Source organism: Rhinolophus hipposideros (genome assembly GCF_964194185.1).
Source record: "Rhinolophus hipposideros genome assembly, chromosome: 1".
NCBI classification, from domain to species: domain Eukaryota; kingdom Metazoa; phylum Chordata; class Mammalia; order Chiroptera; family Rhinolophidae; genus Rhinolophus; species Rhinolophus hipposideros.
This window is the reverse complement of record NC_138047.1, coordinates 13,884,653-13,912,649: the sequence shown is the minus strand read 5'-3', so window position 1 is coordinate 13,912,649 and position 27,997 is coordinate 13,884,653. Positions and strand designations below refer to the sequence as shown.

Genomic DNA, 27,997 nt, shown 5'->3' with positions numbered 1-27,997 from the left:
TCAGGTGTTTTTAGAACATAAATTAGATTCTAATAGATTAAACAAAGCAAACATTCCTTCACCGGGTAGTAAACGAAGTCCTTTAGAATGGTACACATTTAATTCCTTATCCCTTCTAACTTCAAAGTTTTAAGTGCAGGATTTAGATAAATCATAGATTGTACTTAAAGGGACCAGCAACCCACAAGAGTTTCTTCCTAGTGTTAACAACTTGATTTATAACTTCTCAGACTTTTTCTGTACCTATATAAGCATGTATCAATATTTATGTGTATACACACATACATTAATTATAACAATGTACATAATATAAATAAACATTATAATCGTATATATGTATATATCTTTAATTCTTCCTTCTGTGCGCTGTGGACTCAGCTGGACCACGGGTTCACATGCCATCTTTACCATTTCCTGGCTGTGTGCCTGGGGGGAGTTACTTAAAGACCCTGTCTCTGCTTCCTCATCTGTAAACTGCTCTGTGAGATGAGAAACCTGCCTGGTGCCTAAGAGTTGATATTGAATAGATTGTTATTCCTCCAGCCTCTCTACAAGCCGCTCTTATTCACAGATCAGTTTCTTGCTCTTAGAACCTAAGAATAAAAACCCCTGTATGGCTGTAGATTGTGGTTGGGCTGGGATATCTCGGTGGCTCAGAGCTGACTTGCCATGAAAATGAACTCGCCCTCAGGGTCCGCACTTTCCAGAGTCCTTAAAATTCTCCTTGACAGGAGTATAGGCTCTCCTTTCTGCTCTCTCCATTTTCGTTCCCATCAGCCCTTTGAGCAGTAAAGGTCTCCTGGCTCCCATTGCGACAGAGAGAACTGGGGGAAAACCTGAGAAACTTTCTTAACGTTTCTCCTTAAGGTCATCCTATTCCAAATTGGTTTCTCCAAAGTCTCTGGCTTGGAGAAATGGTTTCGTGTCTTTCAAACTATCTGGCCTGCAAAAAAGGGTGGGAATCTTCAGAATTAAAACAAAAATGCACGTGCTCCTCTAGAGTAGAAACATTTGTGCAGTGAGAGATAAGTTATTTTATTGCCATTATAAAAAAACTAAGAACAATTATATTGCTCCTATTTATAACTATTACATGTTTTCTAGACTGTGCCATTGAGCAGGAAAGGGTTGGACTGGCTTATGTTGTGGAGAGATGCCCAAGACACATCACTTGTATTTCCTTTCTTCCTAATCCAAGCTTTTAGATAGTTGTAACTTTATTTACATAATAACTTTATTTACATATTAAAATTAATTATTGTTTGCTTTGAAACTTACAAATTTTTGAAATCCAAATTCTTCATAGTGTTCTAATTCTTTTCTTAATTCCTTAATCACCTCTTCTTTCTCCTTCAGTTTTCTTATCAACCTATTTATTTTGGAAGTAGGTGAGTCCTGCCCAGAAGCCATCTCTTCTTCCACCACAAAGAATTTCTGCGGGGGTGGGGGTAGGGGAAAGCAGCATTAAAAATCACTCAGCTCACACCACCAGAAACTATTTCGTGTTCTATTTAAGCTACTGTCTTGTAAGTTATTTTATTTTTGTAATTTGCACACAGTTTTTAGTAAATAACTATATTTATATTGAAAGATATACTGAAGTATCATGGACCGTAGCACCGTATTACCCTATAAAACACAAAGCATGATGTCTCACTCTAACTGCATCAGCCCTGCAAATGATAATAGTAAATCTTAACAGTAAACTTACATCATGATTGTGAATGTCCTACTTCAATCTTCCTCCAAAGGAAGAGTGCAAATATTTGACTATGTAAAAAAGTAGTAAACAAATTTCCTCATTGGTTTGAAATGAAGATGTGGAAAGAAGGAAGTACCATTTCTTTTTCCTTTTTTCCCCACAGAAAAGGTTTGTCCACCTTTAACGTAGGCACACCATGCTTCATTTGAAAACTTAGGAAACTGAGATTAGAGCAGAGGTCTATGCATTAAAATTGAATTTTTTTAATGGAAATCTGTGGATAATGAATCATTAAACATAAGAAAATAATCTTCGGGGTCTATGTCCATAATCATCCTAAAATTATATAATTCTAACATATTCACTTCTCTTTTCTCTGCACGGAAAAAAGATGGCTATGTTTGGGCTCTTTCTAAAAATCCAATAAACTGTTTTTTGGTAACTCTAATCAAATAGAGATTAAATGAAAAAATCCACTAGTTTGAAATGAATTCTTACAGTATTAGTTGTACCATATGTCATATGGCATTTGTCCATATTTTAGTCCATTTGATCTATATCTCAAGCTTTTCCCATGTCATGAACATTTTACATAAATGTAATTACTTATGGTTGTGTATCATGCTGCTCTATAGAAATGCCATAATTTGTATAATGATTGTAATATATTTTTAAGTTTACCAATATACTGAATCTTTATACATATATTTCTGTCCATATTTCTGATTTTTCTCTTGGCATAGATTCCAAGAAGTAGAATTCCTGGCAAAGCATATGAATGTTTTAATGGTCTTGATTCATTTTATAAATTTCTCTTTAAAAAGATTGTCCAATTTATATTCTGCCTGAAGGATGAGGATGTTTATCTTACTACACTCCCTAAACCATCATATATTGTTATTTTTAAGTCTTTCCTGTGACAATATATAAATATAGTATTTTTTTTGTTTTAATCAGCATGTTTTGCTCACCATTCTAAATGAATTTTTTTATATGATAGTAGCTATTTATGTTTTATGTTCTGAAAGTACTCAATTCTAATTATGTGCTATTTTACTGAGAATTCAAAATATTTTTAGAACTTCCATTGATCTATTTATTAATCAGTTTTATCGATTAGTTGCACTATTTTCATTTGTTAGTGTAGAAGAACTGTTTCTTGACAACCTGTTTTAAACACTTAGGTGCTTCCTTATTTATTCTGAAGAATTGTATAACAAAACCCAAACAAGTAAGAAATGCTTAGAAATTGGATGCCATTACGTATGGTACTTTTAGCATATAAAAATCTCATTTTCAACACTGATATGCAAGAGCATTGTCCATTTTGGACTCTTTGGGGGGAATTACAGAAGAATTATTTTGTTTTTATCATATGTTTATTACTAATACACCTACAGGAAACAGTAAAACCTAATCATATCTACTAATATCTTTAATATTAGATTTCAAAGAGTTAGATTTACAAACTAAAATTGTTCTATATTATGTAATGAATATCAGTAGACTGAGAATAATGTATTGAAGTGAAATTAAGAGTGAAGCTAAGAACATAACACTGACATAGTCTACCTGGCACTAATGGGAAAAAAAAAAAAACAGTATAGGAATATGCAATAGACTTAAGAGAGTGAAAATTTAATAATCTATATGATAGTATTAGCTTGTTAAATTGGGTGATTTTTAAAGAACAGTATTGATTATGTAGATCTAGTCTTCACATCTGTTCGTATCTATGTCTACAGCTCAAACACTCTGCAGAGGCCAAGACACTAGTGCCCTGGGTGTTATCAGGCATCTCAAACTCAACAGGTCCAGAGTTCACCATCTTCACTGTCATCCTTTCTCGCTTTCCCCATTAACAGTAGCACAAGCCAGAAACCCATTTTCTGTCATTTTAAGCCCCTCTACTTACTCACCAACTCACCAAATCTGTTCAATACACATATAAATCCCTCCTGAACCCAGCCTCTTATTCCCTGTCCCACTGCCATCCGCAGTCCTTGCGTGGTTTGTCTGGGCTATTATAATAGCCTGTTAATTTACCTCTCTGCCTCTCCTTTTGTTAACTTACCTCTCTGCCTCTCCTTTTGTTCCATCCAACCAATCTCCACACCGTGGCCAAAATGATCTTTCTAAAATTCAACTCTTCTCATCTCCCACAGGCTGCCAACAACCTTAGTATGGTGCACAAAATAGCATGCTTCATAATCTGCTGCCCCCTTACCTGGCCACTAACTCACGCTAGTCTTCTCTCCTCTTTCACCCACCCTAACTGGGCATTTTATCACTACTGATACTCAGCATGCAATATGTCAGAAACATCATGTTGCCACAGGTCTCTATGCCTTTGCACTTGGAGTTCCCAGCCCACCTAACAAGCTCCTACTTGTCAATCTAGCAGAATGGCATTAGAGTAGGCTAGCCTGGGTTTGCAGACCAGCTCCACAGTCACTTAGCAGACTTGTGACCCTGAATAAGTTTCTTAGACCCCCCTATGTCTGTTGTACTATCTATAAAATGGGACAAATAATAATAGTACCTGAATTGTTATGAGAATTAAAAATGATAATGTATGTAAACAGTGTCCACAACACACTCAGCTCCGAATTAAGTATTATGTCTTAGCTTTTCTGATTGTTGTTCCTATCTGTCATTCCAACCTAGATGACACCTGCTCTGGGAAGCCTTCGCATCTCCTGCTTTCCTGCCTTCCACCACTGTGTTCTTTCTATACCTGGTCAATACTCTTCTAGGGTCACTTTATTATTTGTTTGTTTGCTTCCTAATTTCTATGTTCTGATTGTGATGGATTTATTTTACTCTTAAAAAACAGCAAAAGGTGCTTCTGACAGGCTGGCCAAGTCATCTCCTTTACAACACGGCACAAACCATCCCTGGGAGCTCATTTAAGCTCCCACTAGGAGCTGCACCATGACGCTGCATGACTCAGCCAGCCCTGAGCCAGCCCGCTCTTAGAAAGGGCCAGTCTCGCTGGACTTCGGGGCAGGGAGGGTCACAGTTCTGTGGAAAAACAACAAATTTCACTTCTGACATTTTATAAAGTAACTGTCAGGCTCAAACACATTGGCTTCATTTCTCTTCCTCTCCAGAATGTTTCTGATGTTTTACTAATGTTTATGGAACTAGCTGGATTCAAGACGAGATGAACGGAAAGCAGTTTTACTTTCAAATCTGGTCTCCTATTTCTCACGTCTTAAAACTCTCAGAAAAATGCCACGACTTTTATTTATTTTTTATCTCTTAGCTAACAACAAATTGTATAAAGGAAAGAAAGGTAAGAAGAAAGCAAAAGCATAAAAACAAAACCCCATGTCCAGTCCAACCTATTCTTACCATCAAAACCCCTGTCCTCCCCCAGCTCTGGCCTCCCTTAGACTTGACAGCCTGCAGAGAAGGAAAGGGACTGAGACTGGCTTCCTTTTCTGGTATCAATAGATTTGGTAAAGTACCAATCAAAAGATTTGATCAAAAGATTTGGTTAAATACTGTGTAAGTATTTTTTATGTGAGAGTAACATTTAAATCAATAGACTTTGAGTAAAGCAGATTACTCTTTGTAATATGGGTGGGCCTCATCCAATCAGTTGGGCCTTCAGAGAAAGACTGAGGTCCCAGAGGAAGAGGGTATTCTGTCAGCAGAGTCTTCACACTCACATGGTGACATCAACTCTGCTTTGAGTCTCCAGCCTGCTGTCTTACCTTACAGATTTCTGCCTTGCCAGCCCCTATAGTCACGTGAAACAATTCCTTAAAATCTCTCTCTCTCTCTCTCTCTCTCTCTCTCTTCTCTTTCTCTGTCTCTCTCCACACATCCTGTTGGTTCTGTTTCTCTGGAGAATCCTAATTAATACAATATCTACATCTGAAGACCCTACATTCACACCTACACCTTCAGTTCAAATCCAACACCACAGCATTTATTATGGCCTGTCTCCTTTTCATAGTATAACCCATTCCCCCTTCTTGGACAGTAAGAAAATTGGTTCCCATGATGCTCAATGCACTGATGATTTCTTTGCTTGATCCTCCCTTCACATAACCAATCTCCTGAGCACACCGTGCTACTGAGAGCTTGGCTCTGATGTAGAGGAAGAGGTAGAGGAAGAAGGCAGGAGCATGTCTTTGGCTTTTTCATTCACAACAGCAAGAACATTTATTTTTGACTTTAATTCCTTTGGTCCTACAAGAAGAAACAATATTTGTATCTTACCTTTACCTTGGGCATTTGAAAGTGAGAAGGAGTTAATATTAAAATCTGGGGCATAACTGTTGGCTTTTAATTATTAGAATCATTTTGTGATGTCATTTAATATCATGGGCAAAACCTCTTGACAGACAATATCAGACAACGTAGCTGGATAACGTTGGGTGAGAAATAGACTAAGAAGTAAATTCTCAGTATTGGACACAAAGTGGCCTTGGAGTTAAGTGTAATAATGCACTCTTTTAAACAGATGCCAAGTCTTCTGGGACACCGGCAATCTCATGATCCCCAGAGGAGCAGTGGTTGGTATTGGGGGGCTGCATCATGAAGGTGGGAGCAGAGCTTTCCTCTACCCCAGGGCTCAGACACACATCTAGTTGATCATAGGCTACATGTTTAAGTTCAATGTGTTAAGAGAAGAAGAAAAATCCAGGGACGCTGTTTCCTTCAACGTGGAGTGACATCCTCTGCTCAACTATCTGATTATGACCTTGGAAGAAGAAAGTTGGTCACATCTTGGCCAGCCCTTCCTCCTCCCTTTCTCTCTGGGGTAAGCACTGCAGGAGCACGTGCTCTGCCTTGGCAGGAAGAGACCTGCCCTGCTCGCTGCTGCCCGTGATGAGAGTCAAGTCTGCCTAATTCTGGGGTTTGGCACTGAATAGCTGGTTTTATCAGTAAAATAGATGATCTCCATCTGGTGGCTCCCTGACTTTGTTTCTCATCTGGCCCAGAACCTGGTTGGGAAGGCAGTATATTATTTATCAAGTCTCATAAACACTCTACAACTATTTATCTTTCAAGGTTGCAAATCTGAGCATGTCATGAAAACTGCTTAGGATTCTACAGAGATTCTTTGATGCCTTGGACATAAAATATTAATTCCTTAGTTTCACTTTCTGGTGTCACTTTCTCCAGCCACACCCATGACTTGCAGCTCCCTGACTGCTCCTTGTGCATCAATGCCTCCATGCTGTCAAGTACGCCGTGTCCTTGGCTTCCTCCCATCTTCCCTCAGCTCAGCAAATATTCATCATCCTTCAAGGCTTAAATCAAGAATCACTTCCTCTTGAAAGTCTTCCTTAACTATCCTCCCAAGCCCCCAGAAAGACTCAGGCACCCATCAGGTGCAAACCTCTATTATGGACGGTAATTGTCAAGATTCTCATCTCTTGTGACCACTAGATTATGAACAACTTGGGTGCAAGGATTGCTTTTGTCTCTGCTACACAATCAGATGATGGATGGATGAATCAACAATTGAAGGAAAGAACAGTTAAAAGCCCTCAGCCTTATGCATTTCCTTTGTTCTAGGAAGTTTTTGCTAGAAACTCATGATCTCTTTCCAGTATCATGGTGTAGGTCAAGCTCTCTTGGCACATTTCTTGGTTATATTCAGCCCTTTATTCAACATACATTTGCTAAATACCTATTTATATCAAGTTCTCTGTAAGGAGCAGAGTATGAAGATGAATAAAACTCAGTCCCTGGTCCACAAGATCAAAAGTGTAGTGTAAAGACCAATCCATAAATGGGTGACTGTGATACAATTCAGTGTGTCAGTGATCCAGGACAGAAAGAATTCCAGCAAGAAGGGACATTATGTGAAAATTCCAGGGCCGTGACTAATAACTCGAGGTGTGCAAAGGGAGGCAGGTGATTGCACGTAGTTCATATTGCTGGAGGGTGAAGTTTTTGCCAAAAAGTGGAAAGATATAAGTATGAGAGATAGAAGGGCCTCTGGGCCATGCTAAGGGTTTGGATGTTGTCTGATAGGTATGGAGGAGATGCTGAAGGGTTTTAGACAAGGTCAGGATGTAATGGGATTTGTTTTGGAAAACCACTCACTTGACTGGGCAGACAATGGACTTAACGAGACCAGACTGGACAGGAAGGTAACAGTTGTAGGCCAGGTAAGTAGTGCTGCTAGCCTGAGCGAGTTCAGTAGCAAGATAAAGAGGATGGATTTCAGAGGTCCAAAACTGGCAGGAAATGATGGCTCACCAAAAAATCAGGATGTATTTGTTACAATACTGAGTCACACTTTTACCACAAATTTTAGTGCTTCAAAACACATACGTGTGTTATCTCAGTTTTTGTAAGTCAGGAGTCCAAGCAGGACTTTAGGGTCACAAGGCTATATTCAAAGTGTTGTTCAGGGCGATAGTCTCAATGGAGGCTCAACTAAGAAAGAATCTGCTTCCTCACTCACTCAGGTTGTTGGAAGAATTTACAACCTTGTAGCTGTAAGACAGAGGGCTTCAGTTTCTTACTGTCAGCCAGAGGCTGTTCACAGTTCTTTGCCCCTCAAATGTTGGGGCTCCCTGACATGGCCTCTTGCTTCCTCCACGCCAAGAAAGGAGAAAGGGACTCTGCAAGACTGCAGCTACACTCTTACCTCACATAACCATTGCAGCACCTTTGCTGTATTTTATTGGTTAGAAACAAGTCCCATGTCCAGCCCACACTCCAGGAGCCAAGGAGGGTGATCACATAAGGGTGTGAATACTTGGAGGGGGGACTGTGTTGTCCAGCACAGGGACAGACTCCTAGCATCCCAGCTGGAGAGACTGACTGGATGGTTGTGCCACCAACTGAGACGAGGAGACCAGGTGAAAAGACAGAGTTAAGGGAAAAGATGCTTTGTACATGTACAGTTGGGTAATGGTGAGTTTGAGGTGACTTATTTTATAATTCTTTTCTTTCATAGACTTTAGTTTTTTGCCATTTCATCTAGCCACTTTTCTTTTTCACCCTCTTTTCAACATAAAGCCATTTATAGGGCTCACAATCCAAGGAGATGCTCACTGCCTTTGGCAGAAGCCCATCTTGGTTTCATAAGTCAGAGTCCAAAAACTGTAATCCCCTCCAAATACCAAAATGTAATGCTTAGGAATAACTTAACTGTATGAAAAAGATGTACAACCTACATAAATAAAATTATAAAACTTTATTGAGATACATGAAATAAGATTCACTTATGTGAATCAAAAAATATTCTTGCATAGGAAGACTGAATATTATAAATAATACAAGTTCTTCCAAAATTTATGAATAAATTTCTAATCAGTTCAATTTTTAAAAAATGCCAACGAAGGCTTTTTTGGAGTGGAACTAAGAAAAAATTATTTAAGTTTATCTGAAAGAACAAAAAAGCAAAGGCATTTTTGAGAGACAATGAAAAAAGACCTAAACTTACCAGATATTAAAACATATTATAATTCTAAAAATATTAAATACAAAAAAGCAATGAAGGACCATAATACTACATAGATAATCTTAACATAAAGCCACAAATTACCATAGGTACCCTTGAGATAAACCTTGATATTGTTGATATATAATGAGTGTTAAACAAGGAGGCCATTAGACTGAGGTGATCCTAATACCTTAGCAGCCTAATCAAACTAAACCAAAATGAGTAAACACCTCAAGGTTAAGGAATCAGAACCTAAGTACAACCAATCACAAACAGCCAACTGGACTTTTCCAAATAAGGCAAATGCTTAAGTTATAGCCAATTAAATAGTTTCCTTGGGAGTTCCAGTCAAGGTGGCAGAGTAGATAAATACTAAGCTTACTTTCTCTCCCAACCACATCAACTTTACAACTAAACTACAAAACAACCATCATTGAGAATTACCTGAAATCTTGCTGAATTAAAGCCCTACAACTAAGGGCATACAGAAGAAACCACTTTGAGACTGGTAAGTGGGGCAGAGACGAGGAACAGGCTAGCCCCACACCCATGTGTGACCATTAAAAATTGGGAGAGATATATCCCTTGCAGAAGTCTCCTGTGAAGGAGCAAGGGGTCCCAGCGCCACACCAGGCTGACCAGCCCAGGCTTCCAGTGTCAGGGAGAGAAGTCTCCATAATTTCTGGTTGTGAAAACCATGGAGATTGCGGCTGAATGAGACAGAGGGCAGCTGAAATCCCAGGTTTCTTTCTTAAAGAAACTCATTGATGGACTCACCTACTCTGAGCTCCAGCACTGGGGCAGCAGCTTGAGAAGCGACAAGGACATACAGGAGGGAACTGAGTCGTCTAGTTTCAGGAAGAGGGTTGGAGGGGCAGCTTTCTCCCAAAGGAAGGAGCTGGTAGAAGCCATTGTTTCTTTGTTGAGCCCTCCCCCTACCCAGCATGCAGACACAGGCAGCTGCCATATCTGAGTTTCCTTCAAGCTCCCTGACACCATTCATTTGCCAGAGCTGATGATTCTGAGACCCTGCCCCACCCAACTTTCTGGCACACCCAAGCTGCTTCCAGTGGCTTTTCCACATGAACCACCTGCCTTGGCTCATGTCGTAGACTTTCCTAGGCTCTCTCAAAGGTTCGTGGAACCCAGATGAGCACCATCTGGCTTGAGCATGTCCTGTACCTCTGGCTGAGCAGCCCTAAGCCTGGCACTAGTGGCAGCTGACCTTGGTTCTTGGCTTGGCCTCAGGAGGCACTTACAGGCATGACCTCCTGGATGGCCCTGGGGCTGTGCACCCAGTGGCCAGCTTTGAAACAAGATGAAGCATCACCCAGCTGCCTCTAGGGCAACACATCCAAGGAGTAGACTGGACAGGCACCAGAGTCCTGCTGAGGCAGATCCTGCTCTGTAGGGTCAGCCCCTGTACCACAACTCCTCCACTGTAGTCATGACCAGTCCCCTCAACAAATGAGCCTGAATATCAATCCCTCCCACTGATGTGCAAACAGCAATCAAGGCTCAACTATAAGAGAAGGAAACACACAACCCACACAAGGGACACACAACGCACACACTGGAGCACCCGGCTAAAGTGACCAGGAAGACTGAGGCCTACAGGACACCTACTACATAAGGCCACTCTACTAAGACTGGGAGACATAGAGTCCTACCTAATATATAGAAACAAACACAGGGAGGCAGCCAAAATGGGGAGACAAAGAAACATGTTCCAAATAGAACAGAAAAAAACTCCAGAAAAAGAACTAAAGAGAAAGGAGACAAGCAATCTACCAGATGCAGAGTTCCAAACACTGGTTATAAGAATGCTCAGTGATCTCAGAGAGCACTTCAACAAAGAGATAAGAAACATAAAAGTGAAGATAGGAAACATAAAAAAGACCCAGTCAGAAATAAAGAATACAGTAACAGAAATGAAGAATACATTACAGGGAATCAACAGTAGGTTAGATGAAGCAGAGGATCAAATCAGAGATTTAGAAGATAAAGTAGCAGAAAACACCCAATCAGAACAGCAAAAAGAAAAAGGAATCCAAAAAATTGAGGAGAATTTAAGGGGCCACTTGGACAACCTCAATAGTACCAACATTCACATTATAGGGGTAGCAGAGGGAGAAGAGAGAGAGCAAGAAATTAAAAACCTCTTTGAAGAAATAATAATGGAAAACTTCCCTAACCTGGTGAAGGAAACAGATATCCAAGCTCAGAAAGCACAGAGTCCCAAACACGATGAACCCAAAGAGGCCAACGCCAAGCCATATTGTAATTAAAAGCAGCAAGAGGAAAGCAATTAGTTACCTACAAGGGAACTTCCATAAGACTGTCAGCTGATTTCTTAACAGAAATTTTGCAGGCCAGAGGGGATTGGCAAGAAATATTCCAAATAATGAAAAGCAAGATCCTACAACCAAGACTATTCTACCCAGCAAAGCAATCATTTAGAATAGAGGGACAAATAAAGAGCTTCCCAGACAAGAAAAAGCTAAAGGAGTTCATCACCACCAAACCAGTGTTACAAGGAATCTTAGAGGGACTTCTCTAAGATGAGAAGAAAAAAAATCAAAATTATGAATAATAAAATGACAATAACTACATGCCTATCAACAATTACTTTATATGTAAATGTATTAAATTCTCCAATCAAAAGATAGAGTAGCTGAATGGATAAGAAAATAAGACCCTTAAATATGCTGCCTACAAGAGACTCACTTCAGATCGAAATACACACACAGACTGAAAGCAAAGGGATGGAAAAAGTTACTTCATGAAAATAGAAACAAACAAACAAAAAGCTAAGGTAGCAATACTTATACCTGACAAAACAGACTTTAAAACAAAGGCTATAACAAGAGAAAAAGAAGGACCCAGTAATCCCACTTCCGGGTAATTATCTGAAGAAACCCAAAATGCTACTTTGAAGGGACGTGTTCATCCATGCAGCATTTTTTGTAATAGTCAAGATATGAATGCAGCCTAGGAGTCCCTGAATAGATGAATGGATAAAGAAGAGGTGGTACCTATATACAATGGAATATTACTCAGCCATAAAAAGAATGAAATCTTGCCATTTGAGACAACGTAGATGGACCTAGAGGTTATTGTACTGAATGTGGTAAGTCAGACAGCAAAAAACAAATATATGATTTCACTTATAAGTGGAATCTAAAGAATAAAATAAACAAACAAAACAGAAACAAACTCATAGTTATAGAGAACATTTTGATAGTGCCAGATGGAGGTGGTTTGGAGGTGGGTAAAAAAGGGGTAGGCATGAAGAAGCACAAATTGGTTGTTACATAGTAGTCATGGAGATGTAGGGTATAGCATAAGGAATACAGTGAATAGTATTGTAACAACTATGTATGGTGCCAGATGGGTACTAGATCTCTTGGATGATAGACAGGAGGGGGTTGGAGGCAGGGTGAAAAAGGTGAAGGAGCTAAGAAATACAAATTGCTAGTTACAAAATAGTCATAGGGATGTAAAGCACAGGGAACATAGTCAGTAATATGTATAGTGCATATAACAATGTATACTGCAAGGTGGATATTAGACTAGTCAGGGGCTCACTTCTTAAATTATACAAATGTCTAACTACTATGCTGTACACCTGAAATTAACATAAAATAATATTGAATGTCAACTGTAATTGAAACATTTAAAAAGGTGGGGGGAAGATAAACGGGAATAAGAGGTTCAAAGTTCCAGATAGAAAAATAAGTCTTGGCGATGTAATATACAGCATAGGCAATATAGTCAATAATATTGTGATAGCTTGGTGTGGTGGTAGATGGTTGCTGGACTTGTCATGATGCTCACTTCTTGAGCATAGGGAATATAATCAAAATATAATAATAACTATGTATAGTGCCAGGTCGGTATTGTTGCATAACTACGATGTACACCTGAAACTAATATAATATTGTATGTCACCTATATTTTAATAAAAATATTTTTCTAAAATAGTTTCCTTGCTTTGCCTCTACCTTTTTTCCCTGTATAAGTTCTTCCCACAGCCCTATTGGTGGAGCACTCCTAACCACTTCCGCTTTGACACTGCCTGATTCGAACAGATTTTTGTTCAATATACTCTTAACATTTTTAATGTGCCTCACTCAGTTTATCTTTAAACACGAGAAAAACATTACAAATAAATGGAAAAAGAAAAGATATTCAATGAATGATGTTGGAAACATTTCTTATTAATTTGAAAGCTCCCTGTCTCCCTGACTTTTACTGCTCCAGTCTTTCCCAGAGCTTTTTATAAGCTCTTAAATCCCTTTAGTAAATCCTTGTGTTTAAAATACCTAGAGTAGTTCCTGTTTTCTTATCTGAAACTGAACTGATACATTTCTAAAAACAAAGATAGCTAAATTAGGTGTGTTTTAGAAAAATATTTTTTTTAATCTGTAAATGCGGTCCTATAATATCACACAAGAAATTATTTTAAATGTTAAATGGAGTCAAAAACTTGCTCCATAGCTGTAAATTTCTTGGGTCTGTATGCCTAACTGATCTGTAGGGGGCAGCAGAGAGTAATTTACACTAACACAAAAGTTACCTCTTAACCAAAAGAGCACACTTTGTTTTTTCCAACTCTATCTGTCCTTTCTTATAACTAGGCCTTAACAAATTGGGTGGATTAGGAAAGCTGTCTGAGGTCATGCCAAAAAGCCAAAGTGAAGATTCAAATAATCATTTTGTATCATTAAAACAATTCTTAAATTAGATAAACCAACTAATCACAATAAATATACTGTTGGCTAAGCATATTTAACCAGTGCATGTTTATGAACAACGGATGACTAGAAAGTGAGACAGGTTAGTTAGCATGTTGTTAGGTAAACAGGGAGCTCCCTGGTGGAATAAACAAAAGGCAGCCATATCCTAAAACTCCAGGTTTTGGAATGTCTCCTTCACTCCGGGACAAAGACATGAGGTAAATAAATTATCTCACAAATCCCTTTTGGCTAAAGGAGCAGATCTGATAAATAGGAATGTGTTCGCTAATCCCTTTAGGGTGGGCAAACAGCACAAACCTGATAGACGAACCCCATTAGAAGGTGCCAGTCCCCTTCTACAAGCAGCCAAGGGACGGTATAAAAGTGAGAACTTTTGCCTCAGTCACTGGGCAATCTGGTCAGGACCCCCTCTTGTTTTGAGAGTTGCGGCTCTTTACTCTTTACTTTTAATAAACTATCCTCTTCTTAAAACTCTTTTCCTATCCTTGGTCCGTGTTTCCATTCTTTGGTCTCACAAGCCACGATCCTGGCACTCACAAAGAAAATATCTTACATCAAAAGCACTTAATCACGTAAAGATTTTATAGGATATCTAATGGACACTTGTCCCATTAAGGAGACCACCTCAGGGCTGATGTAGATGCCTGATCACTGCACTGTACACCTGAAGCTGAACAATAATGAATGTCAACTACAATTTTACATATATACATATATATGGATGATGGAGAAACTGACTTAAAATGGTTACTTGCCACGTGGAACTGACCTAAAATGGTGGCCCGAGCAGAGAGAGAAGTCCCCAGCCTAAGCCCCAGCCCACTTCCACATAACCCCCTCCAAGCCACACCCAGAGCCAATCACCAGACAACACTTACCCTTTCCCCAACTCAAGGAAGTCCCCAACCCATAAAAACCTGCTCAAAACCTTGCTAGGGGCTCAGTATTTTGGGAAAGAGCCCGCTGAGCCCACCAGTGTAATAAAGCTGACTCTCTTAACTCTGAGTGTCGCTTGGGTTCTTTCCGGTCCTGGTATCCGTAGCATGGATAGTTACAAGAAGCGGAGTACAGCATTAGGAATAGAGACAGTGAAAATGTAATGGCTGTATTCGATGTCAGAGGGGTAGTGGATGGAGGAAGGGGGGTTATCACTGTATGAGGGATATAAACGATAAATGTCTATTACTCTGTTTTGTACACATGAAACTAATAAAAAAATTTTTTTTTACAAAAAGTACTTAATCATTTTAGGACTTTCTACTCCTAGAAGTATGAAAAGTATATATAAAGAGTCATAGTCACTTATTATTAGTGTCCCAAAAATTGCTGAAGACAAAAAGGACTATGAAAGCATGTTCAAAAAATTCATGGAATTTTTTGCCACTGTAAGCAACACAAATTCTGGATAAGAAAGGTAAAATGCACCTATAGCTGACAACATAAGGGATACTTAGGCCAAAATTAAGCGAATGCAGAAACCCAGAGAAGTATGCACAACACTGAAGTATGCAGACTGATGGTAGCCTTCAGTCTGGCACACTGCTAAACCAGGTAAGTTTGAACTTGGGTTTACACCTCTTTACAGGGCACAGAAAAGAGACGTCACCCAGGTCCTCCTCAAAGTGGCAATTCCAAAAGGTTGAGACACCCCTTCAGTGTAAGAACAAACTAGAAGTAACCACCTTGAACTCTGCACCGTGCCCCCAACCTCACTGAAAGTGAAATTGCCTCTCTCTGGAAACTTGGCTCTAAGTACAGGGAGGGAAAAAAAAAGCTCTTTTGAGTTTTATAAGTACAAGATGGCCCACACAGTTTTGTGGCCCAAATTCATATATCTGGGTGGTCTAAAATACCTCAAGCTGAGAATTTGATTAAAATGGTCACAGCTCCAGGAGTCTCACAGAAATGAACAAAGATCTTCTCTATAGAAACTTACTTCTATTCCAGGCCTCAATGAATTTCCACAGAAATATGAGTTCGTAAAAATCATGAAACCCAAAAGTAAATGACATATCATGAGTGACAGCCAGTACTTATCAGATGCTCAAAGATGGAAATTATGGAAATTGTGAAACATAGAACATAAATCAAGACTATGAAAATATGTTTATAGAAATAACCAGACTGAAATTATGAGCGAAAAGCAAGAGCCATAAAAACAAAAAAACAAATAACCAAGCATAGTGTGTCAAATAGAATTCCTAGTCATAAAAAACATTATGTGATATTTAAAAACTCAATGAAAATGGATAAAATAAATAAAATAAAATAGTAATAAAAATATGTAGTGGAGTTAAGAATATAGGTTTAAAACATAGGACAGTAATAAGGCATATATTATTAAGCCTTTATTCCAACAAATTTTTTAGTTTAAATGAAATTAGACAAGGCCCTGGACAAATATCTCACTATACCTGACTTAAAAAAAATAGAAAACCCATAGATAGATAGATAGATAGATAGATAGATAGATAGATAGATAGATAGATAGATAACCCAAATAGCCTTATAATCTTTAAGGAAATTGAATGAGTCCAAAATGTGTCAACCGATCAATCCTCCAGTCCCAGCTAGATTCCCTGGCAGTTCTATACATTTAAGGAAGAACAGTTTCTAATCTTACACAAATGCTCCTAGGGAACAAAATGGGTATAACACTCCCCAATTCATTCTGTGAAGCAGGCATAACCCTGATACCAAACCCAACAAGGACAGAAAAAAAAAAGAAGGAAGAAAATACAGGTCATCTTACTAATGAATGTAGATTTAAAATATCCTAAGCAAAATACTGGCACACTAAATTTAACAATTAAAAAAAAAGACATATCATGACCAAGTTGGCTTATACAAAGAAAAGTTATTTTAACATTTAAAAATCAATTATATTGGGGGTGAACGCACAATGCAATATGCAGATGAGCAGATGATGGATTATAGAACTGTACACTTGAAACCTATATAATCTTATTAACCAATGTCACACCAATAAATTTAATTAAACAAAGAAAAAATCGAATGATTATTTTCATCACATTATTAATAGGTTAAGGGAAAAATCATATGGCCTCTCAGTAAGTGCATAAAACTTGCATTTTATAAAACTGAAATGCATGCATGATTTTTAAAAAAGTCTCTTAGCAAAAGAATTAGCCTGATAGTATCAACAAGTATTATGTATAATGTTGAAACATTGTATTTATGCCCTGTAAGATTAGATATGATGTAAGTATCTTTGCTATTATCGCTTCTATGAAATAGCTGAGATTTGACCTTTTTAGCTCCACAAATGTCAACTTCATATGGTTCAACACAATAAAAATTGATAATGATTACAGATGTCTTAAGGGCACTTTATCACCTCTGAAATCTGCAATCAGTAGACAGAAAGCTACACACCTAAATATTGAGATAGAATAATAAAGGGACAGAAAAAGACTCCAACACCAAGGAGTGCCATGAATATATAAAAGTGTTTGTTTAAGAAATGCTTAGATTGCACATATCATGTGCCAGGTACTATTCTAAGAGGTCCATTCACAGAGGTCCATTTATTTCATCCTCATAACAAGTCTATGTGGTGGATATTCTTAAGATACTCATTTGACAGATGAGGAAACTGAGGCAGAGAGGTTCAGTACTTTGCCTAAGGTCACAAAGAAATTAAGTGACAGGGCCAGGATTCAAATGCAAGTTGTCTGACCCTGGAGACCTTTTTCTAGAACATTCACTATGCTAATTCTCAACCACAACAATATACTGTGCTGGCAGAACCAGTAGAGAAGTAATCTATCCAACAAATATATTTGAGAAATTGCTTATTGATGTAAGTAGAGGGATACTGTTCCAGCTGTCTGTTTATTGCTGCATAACATATCTTCCCAAACCTATTCGCAAAACAACTATTTATCATGCTCACGAGACAGGCACAGTGGGATAGCTTGTCTCTGCTCCGTAATGCCTGGGATCTCAGATGGAAAGACTGAGTGGCTGGGGGCTGGATGACTTCAAGGCTGGGCTCAGTTGGGCCTGTGGACCCTTTACCCACACGTAGACAATGCAAATGGCTCTGTTCTGTGACAGTATGGCAGCTGGATTCAGAGAGGAGTATCCAGAGGCCAAACATTCCAAGAGCATAAGGATTTAGTTGCAAGGCTGATTTTGACCTGTCCTCAGAAATCGTGCAGCGTCACTTCCTCCACGTTCTATGCTTATGAGCAAGTCACTGAGGCCAGCCCGGATTCAGGGTAGGGGAATTATGCTCCACTTCTGGTGGGGGAGGAGCAAGGTAACAGCAGAGGAGCAAGTGAATGGGAGATAGTGTTGAAGCCATCTTTGGAAACACGGTTGGGCACAGAATTCACGTAAAGATTTCATAGGATATGTGATGGACACTTGTCCTATTAGGGAGACCACCTCAGGGATGATATAGATGCTGTTGACAGAGCACTGTTGACAGAGCAATTGGTCCTGGGATAGATATTTTCAGCTGCAAGTAACTTAACCACTCAGGGAGTTATTATCTCATGAAATAAAAGGGCCAGGGGCAGGGCAAGTCCAGAGTTATTTCAATTGCTCCATGGTGCCATCAATGACCCCACTGCTTTCTACCTTTCCACTCTGCCACCATTAGCACATCCGAAGTGTCTCAGTCCTTGGCTTTGGTTGGCTGCAGCAACTCCAAGCATCAGAAGGAGACATAACGAGGTCAAGCAGACAAAAAGGGTATTTCTTCCCACGGGTCTCTTTTGACCAAAAAGAATAACCTCTTCCCCAAACAGCCAACCTACCGTCAGGTCCCACTGGTCAGGGACCTGACCTTGCTCATACTCATGCCATAGCTGAAAAGGAAACTGGGAAAGAAAGAAGCTAGCATTTTGGCTTCTATAATAAGAAGGTCTTCTGCTAACAATGAAGGAGGTGGGAAAATGACTGCTGAGTGACAAGTATCTGCCACAAATAATAGACAATTGTCCATTCATTTTGCAATTCTTAGCTGATTGCCAATTATGTGTCAGGCACAGTGCTAAGAGACAGGGCATGCAGTGAATAAGCAACATGCCCTCATAAGGCTTACAGTCTGACATGGAGCAGAGACATGTAACAAGCAATTACATAATTCAACACAAATGAGTTACGTGCTATGAAAAGAAGTAGACAATCAATGCACAATTTGCTATAAATAAAAAATACTTCTTTATGGAGACATATTGAAATGAAAAACAAGATTAGTTATAACTACTGAAAGAAGCACAAGGTTTTTACTAAGCCTAAAAAAATTAATCATAGAAAACTATGAAGTTTCCCAGTATGTAGGAAAATGAAGCACCAGTCTGACAGAATTGTCTTCGTCATTAGAAAAGTTATTCCATCGAAAGTCAGAGATTGTTCACTGGGATTTGCTGCAGATCTGATGAACTCAAGTTAAGACTATTTGACCTTCTTCTATCCAACTGTATGCTCACCAAGCAAACTGGATTACTTCATCACCTGCCCAGGCACTTTGGGTACCAGACTGGAATCTCCAGCCTCTGGTAACTTATATCTGCCACCATAAAGTGTTATTTTTGTTCAATTAAGTGTGAGTGTGAACAACCTTAGGTCTGATCCCTCTTCAGGGACCTGAAAATTAAGACAACAGATCTTCAAAGGGAAAAACTATGGATGAAAAAAGGGGTTCTATGGAAAAGTAACCTCTAAGGGTGATCTGATCATTTGTTCCTAACTGGGCAGGTAATGGGGGGTAATCATGCCGAGACAGGTTAGTTAGTATATTGCTAGGTGTGTGTGTGTGGGGGGGGGGGGTGGTCCCTGGTGGATAAACAAAAAAGCAGCCATATCCTGAAACCCCACGTTCTGGAATGTCTCCTTCACTCTAGGACAAAGATATGAGAATACGCCTTGAGGTTAATAAATTATCTCAGATCCCTTTTGCCCAGACAAAGGAGCAGATCTGATAGATAGGAATGGGTTATTTCGTTAATCCCTTCAGGATGGGCAAACAGGACAAATATGATAGATGAATTCCATTAGAAGGCTCCAGCCCCCTTTCCCAAACAGACAAAAGAACTTTTGCCTCAGTCACTGGGCTTCCAAGTTTCAGGTACCCCCTCCTGCTCAGGAGCTCCAACCTCTTCTCCTGTCTCTAATAAACTATCTTTCTTTACAACTCCTTGCCTCTCCCTGGTCCGTGGGTCCATTCTTCGGCTTCATGAGACAGGAACCTGGCCCACACCCAGATCCAACATCATTTACATCAATGCCCCAGGGACATAGTTTTTTTTTTTTAGTAAAAAGGTTAATCTTTGCCTTAAGCAAGTCCTGTCCATTGTTTCTGTGCACCTAGGTTAACGCACCTTTGAAATAAGCCTTAACCAACCTCATGAAAGCACATAATCTTGTTAACTCTCCTGTAATCTGATCCCCACCTTTCTTTCTCCCACCTCCATATAATCTTCCTCACAGTTCCCTCCTTGTTTTCAAAGGTATAAAAGAAGTTGCAAAACTGTTGTTCCTCGGAGCATTTGAGATCTTGCTCCTGGATACATGTCATCAGTTTTGCTCAAATAAACTCAAGAATTATCTACAGATTTGGACTTGTTTTACATCAACAAAACAGACTGGGAAGCCATGGTGAACCCCTTTTGTGTACTCCCAAGATATAAAGTTGATCTTGCCCAGGACAGCGTTAAAAACCCACCTTGTACATTCCTCTGATAACAGCTATGGCATCTGCCAACTGCTGATTATAGCATTTTCTTATGTTATCTTCATTCTGCAAATCAAAAATAAGTACAATGAGTAGTACCATAATGTATTTCCAAATACAACTCACACGTACCATCATTCAAATCATTACAATTTCTTAACAACTTCATTTTATAATCACTTCTCCTATGCTATAGCTATTATGACACATTACAGTTTTACTTAACACTTAACCACAAGCAATAGAGAGCTCATATGGATAAAATAAATACAGATAATTTGAACATTTTATTTCATTTTACATTATCAAAGTCTTTTTAGTGTCTTCTTAGAACTGCTTTTAAAAGAGGTAAAATCTATTGCAATCATACCCTCTCCTGGCCCTTGTACTTTTTGAATGGGATGTGCTCCTGTAAAGAAAGCTAGAGCCGCTAATCCGTAATCTAGTCATTTTCTGAATAATCAAACGATTTGACCATATCTGTTTAGTATAACAATGAAGGATAGTACATTTTAAAAAATACCCTTGATTCCGATACCAATTCTGATTCCAGCATGGGATATAAACAGCAATAGGATTTAGAGTTAGGCAAAATTAGATTTCAATGTCATTGTTACAGCTACTATCTGTCTGATCTTAAGCAAGTTACTTAACCTTGACAGCTAAGTTTCCTTATTTGTAGACCAGGAATGATAGCATTTCCATTTTAGGATTCTTAAGGAACTTAAAGAGGAAATGCATTTAAAAGGCTTAGCATGGTACTTAGAATGGTGTGGTCAACAACAGATGGGTTCTTTGTTTTATAACAGAGAATAACACTGATGCCTGTTCCTAATGGCAGATATATATGCTAATCTGACCAAAAACTTTAAGAAATTCTTTGAAGCAGCAGAATTTTCATGTTGTTTGCTCCTGAAGAGCCATTAAAGCACAAATAAGATCATATAAAACTGTAGCTAAGAGCCAGATCTCAACCATCAAACCATCTGGCCTGGAAACCTAAACTCTGCGTTTTTTGTTTTTTTTTAAACTGGTGACCTTGAGCAAGTTAATTAACCTTTCTGTGCCTCCGTTTCCTCATCTGTAAAAGAGGAATAATCATTGTATGCACTTCATAAGGTTAGTGTGAGGATTAAATAAATTCATATACAGAGTACTTAAAAAATCCCTGACACATAGTAAAGCTACATGCATTATATAGCCCTATGTAGCTCTATGTAGTTATTATATGGAATACCACATATACATCTTAAGTTGCCCTCAAAACTTGCTAAATTCTGTAGACAAGAAAAGGGGCTCTACAGAAAGTAACCTCATAGGGAGATCTCATTATAAATTCCTAACTGGGCAGGTCATGGTGGGTAGTCCCGCCCCAGGCCTATGACTTCTTAAGCCAGCCCTGTCCATTCTTGCGCATCTAGGTTAACACACCTTTGAAATAAGCTTTAATCATCCTCAAGAAAGCACATAATCTTGTTAATCTAATCCCCGTGCTTTGCTTCCTCCTACCTTAGTGTAATCTTCCTTAATTTCAAATGCATAAAAGAAACGGCACAATTGTTATTCTTAGGAGCAGTTGAGATTTTGCTCTCAGCATATATCATCAGTTTGGCTCAAATAAACTCCTATAAAAATTCTCTCCAGGTTTGTATATTTCCTGTGTCGATCATTCATAACTGTGGTACCTACATATCTAAATACAAGACAAACCCACACACAAAATGAAGGAAATGAGAGAAATTCTACCTGTTGATAATGTTTTTCGATTGTTAGGATCCTGTCATATAGAGCAGTGAACAGATTGAAAGACTCTTCTTTAAGACGGTCCTCAAACTTCAATTGAAGCAATTGTTTAAGGAACCCAAAATCAACCTGAAGGGATTTAATAATCTAAAAATAGAAAAAACATACATTATTGTAGAGGAAGGGCCCTCTGTAGTAGACTGCAGTACCTCTTCTGGTTCTGGGCAGATAACCTCGTCAGAGACCTGCCTTCCTTTCAAGATTACCTCTCAAATACTGTGTAGATTGGGAATTCCAGTTACTCTGTAAGTGAATGCATGCTAATGGAGTAGGGAGAGGAGCTTCCTAGCAGTTTACTCTCATACAGAATAAAATACCTGTGCTAACAATAATCCTTTGTCATACCTCAAAATGTATAATTTTCAAGATGTGAATTTCGGATCAGAAAAGATGGACAAAATTGACATTTGCTATGAATCTGGTAGTCAACCACTTAAATATATATAACCATATAGCATGTTGACTAATTACCATTTGTGATCATCAAAACACAATGTATTTTTGTCTCTCACCATCTGTTTAAAATAGATTACATATAACTGGCCTGAATAGAAACTTTAGGCAATTCCATGACTTTCTTTTCATTTTGGGAACAGAAAGTCCTGCAGTCACTCAAATCACAGCCTCAAAGTAGCATTTGAAATATGACCACTGTTGAGTTAAACACTTCCAATCCACAGGTAAGACTTTTCCCTATACTCCAAGCTAAAGGCAGTAGATGGCAACTGCCTATCTTTAGGAAAAGAGTATGATTCAGTCTTGAGCTCAATCCTTTTCTCTCACCTCCCCTCCCACACTCCAGCTGCTATGTCTACAACATGGATAAGACAGAAGGGATAGGAAAGCATGGCTCTTTCTACCTGGTGGGGTGGGTTCATCCAGGGCAAGAGAACTAACTCTTCTTCCCTTGGGCGCTGACATAGCTTCTTTAGAGATTTCCATTGCTGGGACCCTCTCTCCTGTGGATGCATGTTCACCCAAGCAGATGATTCTCTACTCTGGTGATCACTGCTCCTTCTTCCTCAGCCCCTATGAATCTAGAGTGCTCCGTTTTTCTCTCCCTGCTGTTGGGGGTCCTCTGTCCTTCTAGACCACTCTACTGAATGATCCCACATTGGCTAGCTTCCCCCCACCACCACCACATATGGTCCGTGGGGAACAATCACACAAAATTCACCTCAACCACTCTGCAGTGTAGACTGATCCTAACTTAGCCACTCCATCTGTTTGTCACACCCACTTTAGCTTCTTTCCGCACCAGTCCTGTGTCTTCCAATAGCAGCACACATTTCAAGTTCCAGAGGCCTGCCTTCTTAGCTTTCAGTTGAGGAAGATCGCGTCTGCTGCCCCCTCTCCCACAAAGAACATGGCAATAATGCTTTCTAAAGAAACTGCTGTAGAAACTGCTTGTCACCACCTGATCCCCCTTTTTTTTGACTATCCTCGATCTGATTTAAAAGCTAAGAGTCACTGATTTGATGTGCAATATTCCCTTTGCAAATTAATGGGACCCAAATCACACTCACTTTGGAATTTGATACCTGGTGTACTATCATCCTGGGAAGAATCTTCATACTACATGGAAGGTTTCATTTTGCAGGTGAGGATAGCAAGGCTTCGAGAAGTTAGGTGACTAACTAGCCTAACATTATGTGGTCAGTAAGTAAAAGGCCCAGATTTGAACAGAGTTATGACTGACAATAATCCTTTCTCTTTGTATCATGCTGTCAACTTACAAAGGGTAGTACGTTGAGAAGTCATTAAAAAATATCTCCTAGAGAAAGTGAAGTCTTAAGGAAGTCCTTAAATTCCAGGAACAAGCAGAGATGACTTTCCTTTTGAAAGAAGTACCCCTACTTGTTCTAAGGAGGGGGAGACACAGGGATCCTGGTGTGGTCAAACAAAGTCCTGCTGGACCACAGACACCATAGATACTATAAACTCTAGATATAGTATGATCAAAACACAATCAACAACTCAGATGCTGGAGAAAAGGAAAGAATTGAGGAAGGGAGAGAGGAGGGAGGGAGGGGAGGAGGAATAAGTAAAGTGGCATTTGAAGTGTGTCTTCTAGAAGGTTCCCAGAGACTGCCAATAACATTTCCATCTAACTTCTACTGACCAGAACTTAGTCATCTGGACATGCCTAGTTGCAAGGGAATAAAGTTATAAAACTTTCCTGACAGCATTGAAAAAAAAGACAAGAAATTTGGCAAGTGTATAGGAAAAGAGCCTCAAAAGTTACAAGTGGGAGTGAAAATGGGTACAAACTCAATGCAGGACAGTTCGGCAATATTCTTCAAAATGACTAATGCATACGTCCTCTGACTCAGGAATTCCACTTTTAAGAATTTACACCACAGATTTATGGCATATGAGCATGTACAGAATTATTCATCACAGTAAAAGATTTGAAATGACCAAAACGTCCATCAATGGGGGAGAGCTAAATATATCATGCACATTTTGTGATATGACATACTTAAATAGACGAGGAAGCTTTATGTACCAATATGGAATGATTTTTAAGTTCTATTGTTGAGTGAAAATACAGAAACAAAGTACACAGGAGTATTTATAGTAGTATGCTACCCCATGAGACAATTTTATTGATTAGGGATTTTAATTATAACTCTTGATATCTGATAATATGAAATGTTCTGTTTCTTTACCATCAAAAAATGGTCCAAAGGAAACATGGTTTCTACCATGTTTGTCAAGATTTGACAAAACTGTATGATGGGTAACACAGTTATTTGTTACATTATTCTCTACAGTCTTCTGCATTTTAAAAAGTATCATACATAGAAAATGTTCACAGCTGTCAAAAGAATTCCAAAAAGAGTTACAAAACACTTCACTAAACAAGTTAATATATATATACGCAAGACATAAATATGACATAAATATAAGTAATGGTTTACATTAATAATTTTTAAAAGCACGACTCATCCAATTCAGTTTGTAAAAGATGCTAATATTTAAAAATTTTTAACCATTTCATTTCTGTCAAGGAAACAAACGTAAAGGCAAATAATACTTTGAAAAGTTATCTCAGAAGCTTCAAAATAAATCCAGATTTACCTGCACTAGCTTTCCTGTAGATGAGCTCAAATCTTTTAATGGCAAAATTTCACTGGAATCCGTTTGAGTGGCATGATCTGTGCTGAAAAAACCAACTTTCAAATCATCTGATATGTTAAGTCTGGAAAAGAAAAGGACATTAAAAGTGCTTTATAGAATAAATAGTTCATTAAAAACATATGTTAGTGAACATATTTTTGTGTAAATCATATTACAGTGGTACCTCGGTTTTTGAATTGTCTCCATTGACGAACATTTTGGTTTATGAACGCTGTAAATTTTATGAATCTATGGTATCATTAGATAGTAAAATTCATGCTAAATTTACAGTTGTGGGGTTGATTTTAAAGGTCTGGAACGGATTAATCCATTTTGCATTACTTTTCATGGAGAAAACGTGCCTCAGTTTTCGAACGTTTCAGAACTCGAATGGTCTTCCAGAACGGATTACGTTTGAAAACCAAGGTACCACTGTATTTTTTAAAGATTCAAAGAGATTGGTGAAGTGAAGAAAGCTGAATTATCTACTCATATAATATGGGGTTTTCACCAGGACTCTGCTGGATTATCCAATACCTGGACTGTGGCATTTTGCTCCACTGATACTTATTTCCATTTTCTGAGGTATGATCAATTTACAAGCCTCCTTTAATATCATTTATTGTTTTATGTGTGCTACCACTTGAAGATATTATAAATTATGCCAGTCATATGAAGCAAAAATAATTTAAGAAAGTGGTTCTCAAAGTGTGGCCTGAGGGTTCCTGGGGCTCCAAGACGCTCAGGGAATCTATGTGGTCAGTTTTTTTCTTGTTTTTTTCTCTCCCTTTCTTCTGCCTCCCACCCCCCCCTACTCCAGTTCAAGTTGTTGTTTCTCAGTCTAGTTGTTTAGGACACAGCAACCTGGCTCATGCCGGTATTATGAGCCTTGCGCCACCCCCCCCCAGGCCGTCAGTCGCTGGTCATTGGTCGGCTGCCCACAGCAGCTCACAGCAGCTCTCCCCGGCTACCGGCCACTCCCGGCAGCACACAGTAGCCCATGATGGTTTCCAGCCACTCACGCTGGCTGCCAGCCACTCATGGCAGGTGGCCACTCATGGCAGCACACAGTAGCCCATGGCAGCACACAGCAGCTCATGCCAACCTCCGGCGGCTCATGGCAGTCCAGCTCCAGGGAGAGCTGTTGCTCACAATCTTAGCTGTAGAGGGCGCAGCTCACTGGCCCATGTGGGAATCGAACCGGCTACCTTAGCATTTGGAGCACGGCGCTTCAACCACCAGAACCACTGGGCCAGACCCAGTTATTTTCATAATAAAATTTTGTTTGCCTTTTCCACTTTGATTTTCTCACAAGTGTTCAATGAAGTTTTCCAGAGGCTACAGGTTTTGTGATGGTGTGACAATTGAACGCAGAAGCAGATACGAGAATTCAGCTATCTTCCTTTAAGCCAGGCATTGAAAAGATTTGCAAAAATGTAAAAAAATGTCCCAGACTCATCAAAGTTTTTGTTCTGAAAAATAGTTTGTTTTTCTTTAAAATGTGTTATTTGTATTAACACAGAATTAGTTTACTTTTAAATGAATTTCTCCTTTTAGATTTCTAATATAGTAACTACAAATAGATATAATGTAAACTAAAGCTCTTTGAGGTCCCCATTAAGTTTTAAGACTATAAAGAGGTCCTGAAAACAAAACCTTGAGAAGTGCTTCTTTACCACTGAACTGTATCTCATTTTCAAACTTGATTCCTAAAAAATCTGAGCAGGTCAGGAGCAAGTATTTGTGAACGCCTTCTACAGGCCTTTGATGACAGGCATCTCCAACAACAACAAAAAGGCCGATATTCTGGATGCAGCCTCTCTTTTTAAAGCTGATCAAACTTACCACAACTATCACTTTCTAAAATGTCAGCTAAAAAAAGAAAGCCATAAAAGCCCAAGTAGAATTACTAGATTTTTCAGGGCCACCTCCGAAGACAGAGTGTCTGTGTTTCTCTCCTCCCTTCTCTGCCAACCAGCTAGAGCAGGCCCTGAGGTGGGGCATGCTATGGAAACACCCCTATTTTTTACTTCCTGGCAGAGCCTCAGATTTATCTCCCACAGAACTCAGGGGAGGGTGATCATATTCCCAGTGCCTAGGGGAACTCCTGTCTGGTCTCACACCATCCTGGGGATCCCATTCTTCTGGGCAGAGGTCTTAGGGGTGGACATGGAACTTGGTTCTGGTGAGTAGCACCTGAGGAAAGGTCTGTTGGGGACTGTGGGAGTTTTTCACACTATTACACGGGGCACAAGGGGCGAGGTTTCCTCTGTGACTCTGGATATTGTCATATGTGGAATTGGTGAGAACTGTCACAGACATCTGGTGACCACAAGAGGGGCCAACCAGAGGGGCAAGGCCAGGACATAGATGATGAGTTTTTTAAAAGATGGAAGTAATTTTCAATGATGACTTTGTTTATCCATGACTCAACCAGCTCTGAAACCTGTCCTGCCTCTGGTCTGCCTGTATCATCATAT

The 27,997-nt window shown here is 39.1% G+C and overlaps 1 protein-coding gene across 1 annotated transcript in view; it reads right to left on the bottom strand.

The window, feature by feature from the left end:
* Positions 1-26,519, bottom strand: part of LOC308496070 (uncharacterized protein C10orf67, mitochondrial) — a gene marked incomplete at both ends in the record, with an annotated part of 102,315 nt that extends 75,796 nt beyond the window's left edge. The window contains 5 exons of the mRNA XM_081044706.1: positions 1,279-1,434; positions 20,583-20,657; positions 22,338-22,481; positions 25,479-25,599; positions 26,470-26,519. Coding sequence (XP_080900832.1) covers positions 1,279-1,434; positions 20,583-20,657; positions 22,338-22,481; positions 25,479-25,599; positions 26,470-26,519 — 546 coding nt within the window. The remainder of the gene's footprint in view (positions 1-1,278; positions 1,435-20,582; positions 20,658-22,337; positions 22,482-25,478; positions 25,600-26,469) is intronic.
* Between the last annotated feature and the right edge of the window lie 1,478 nt (positions 26,520-27,997).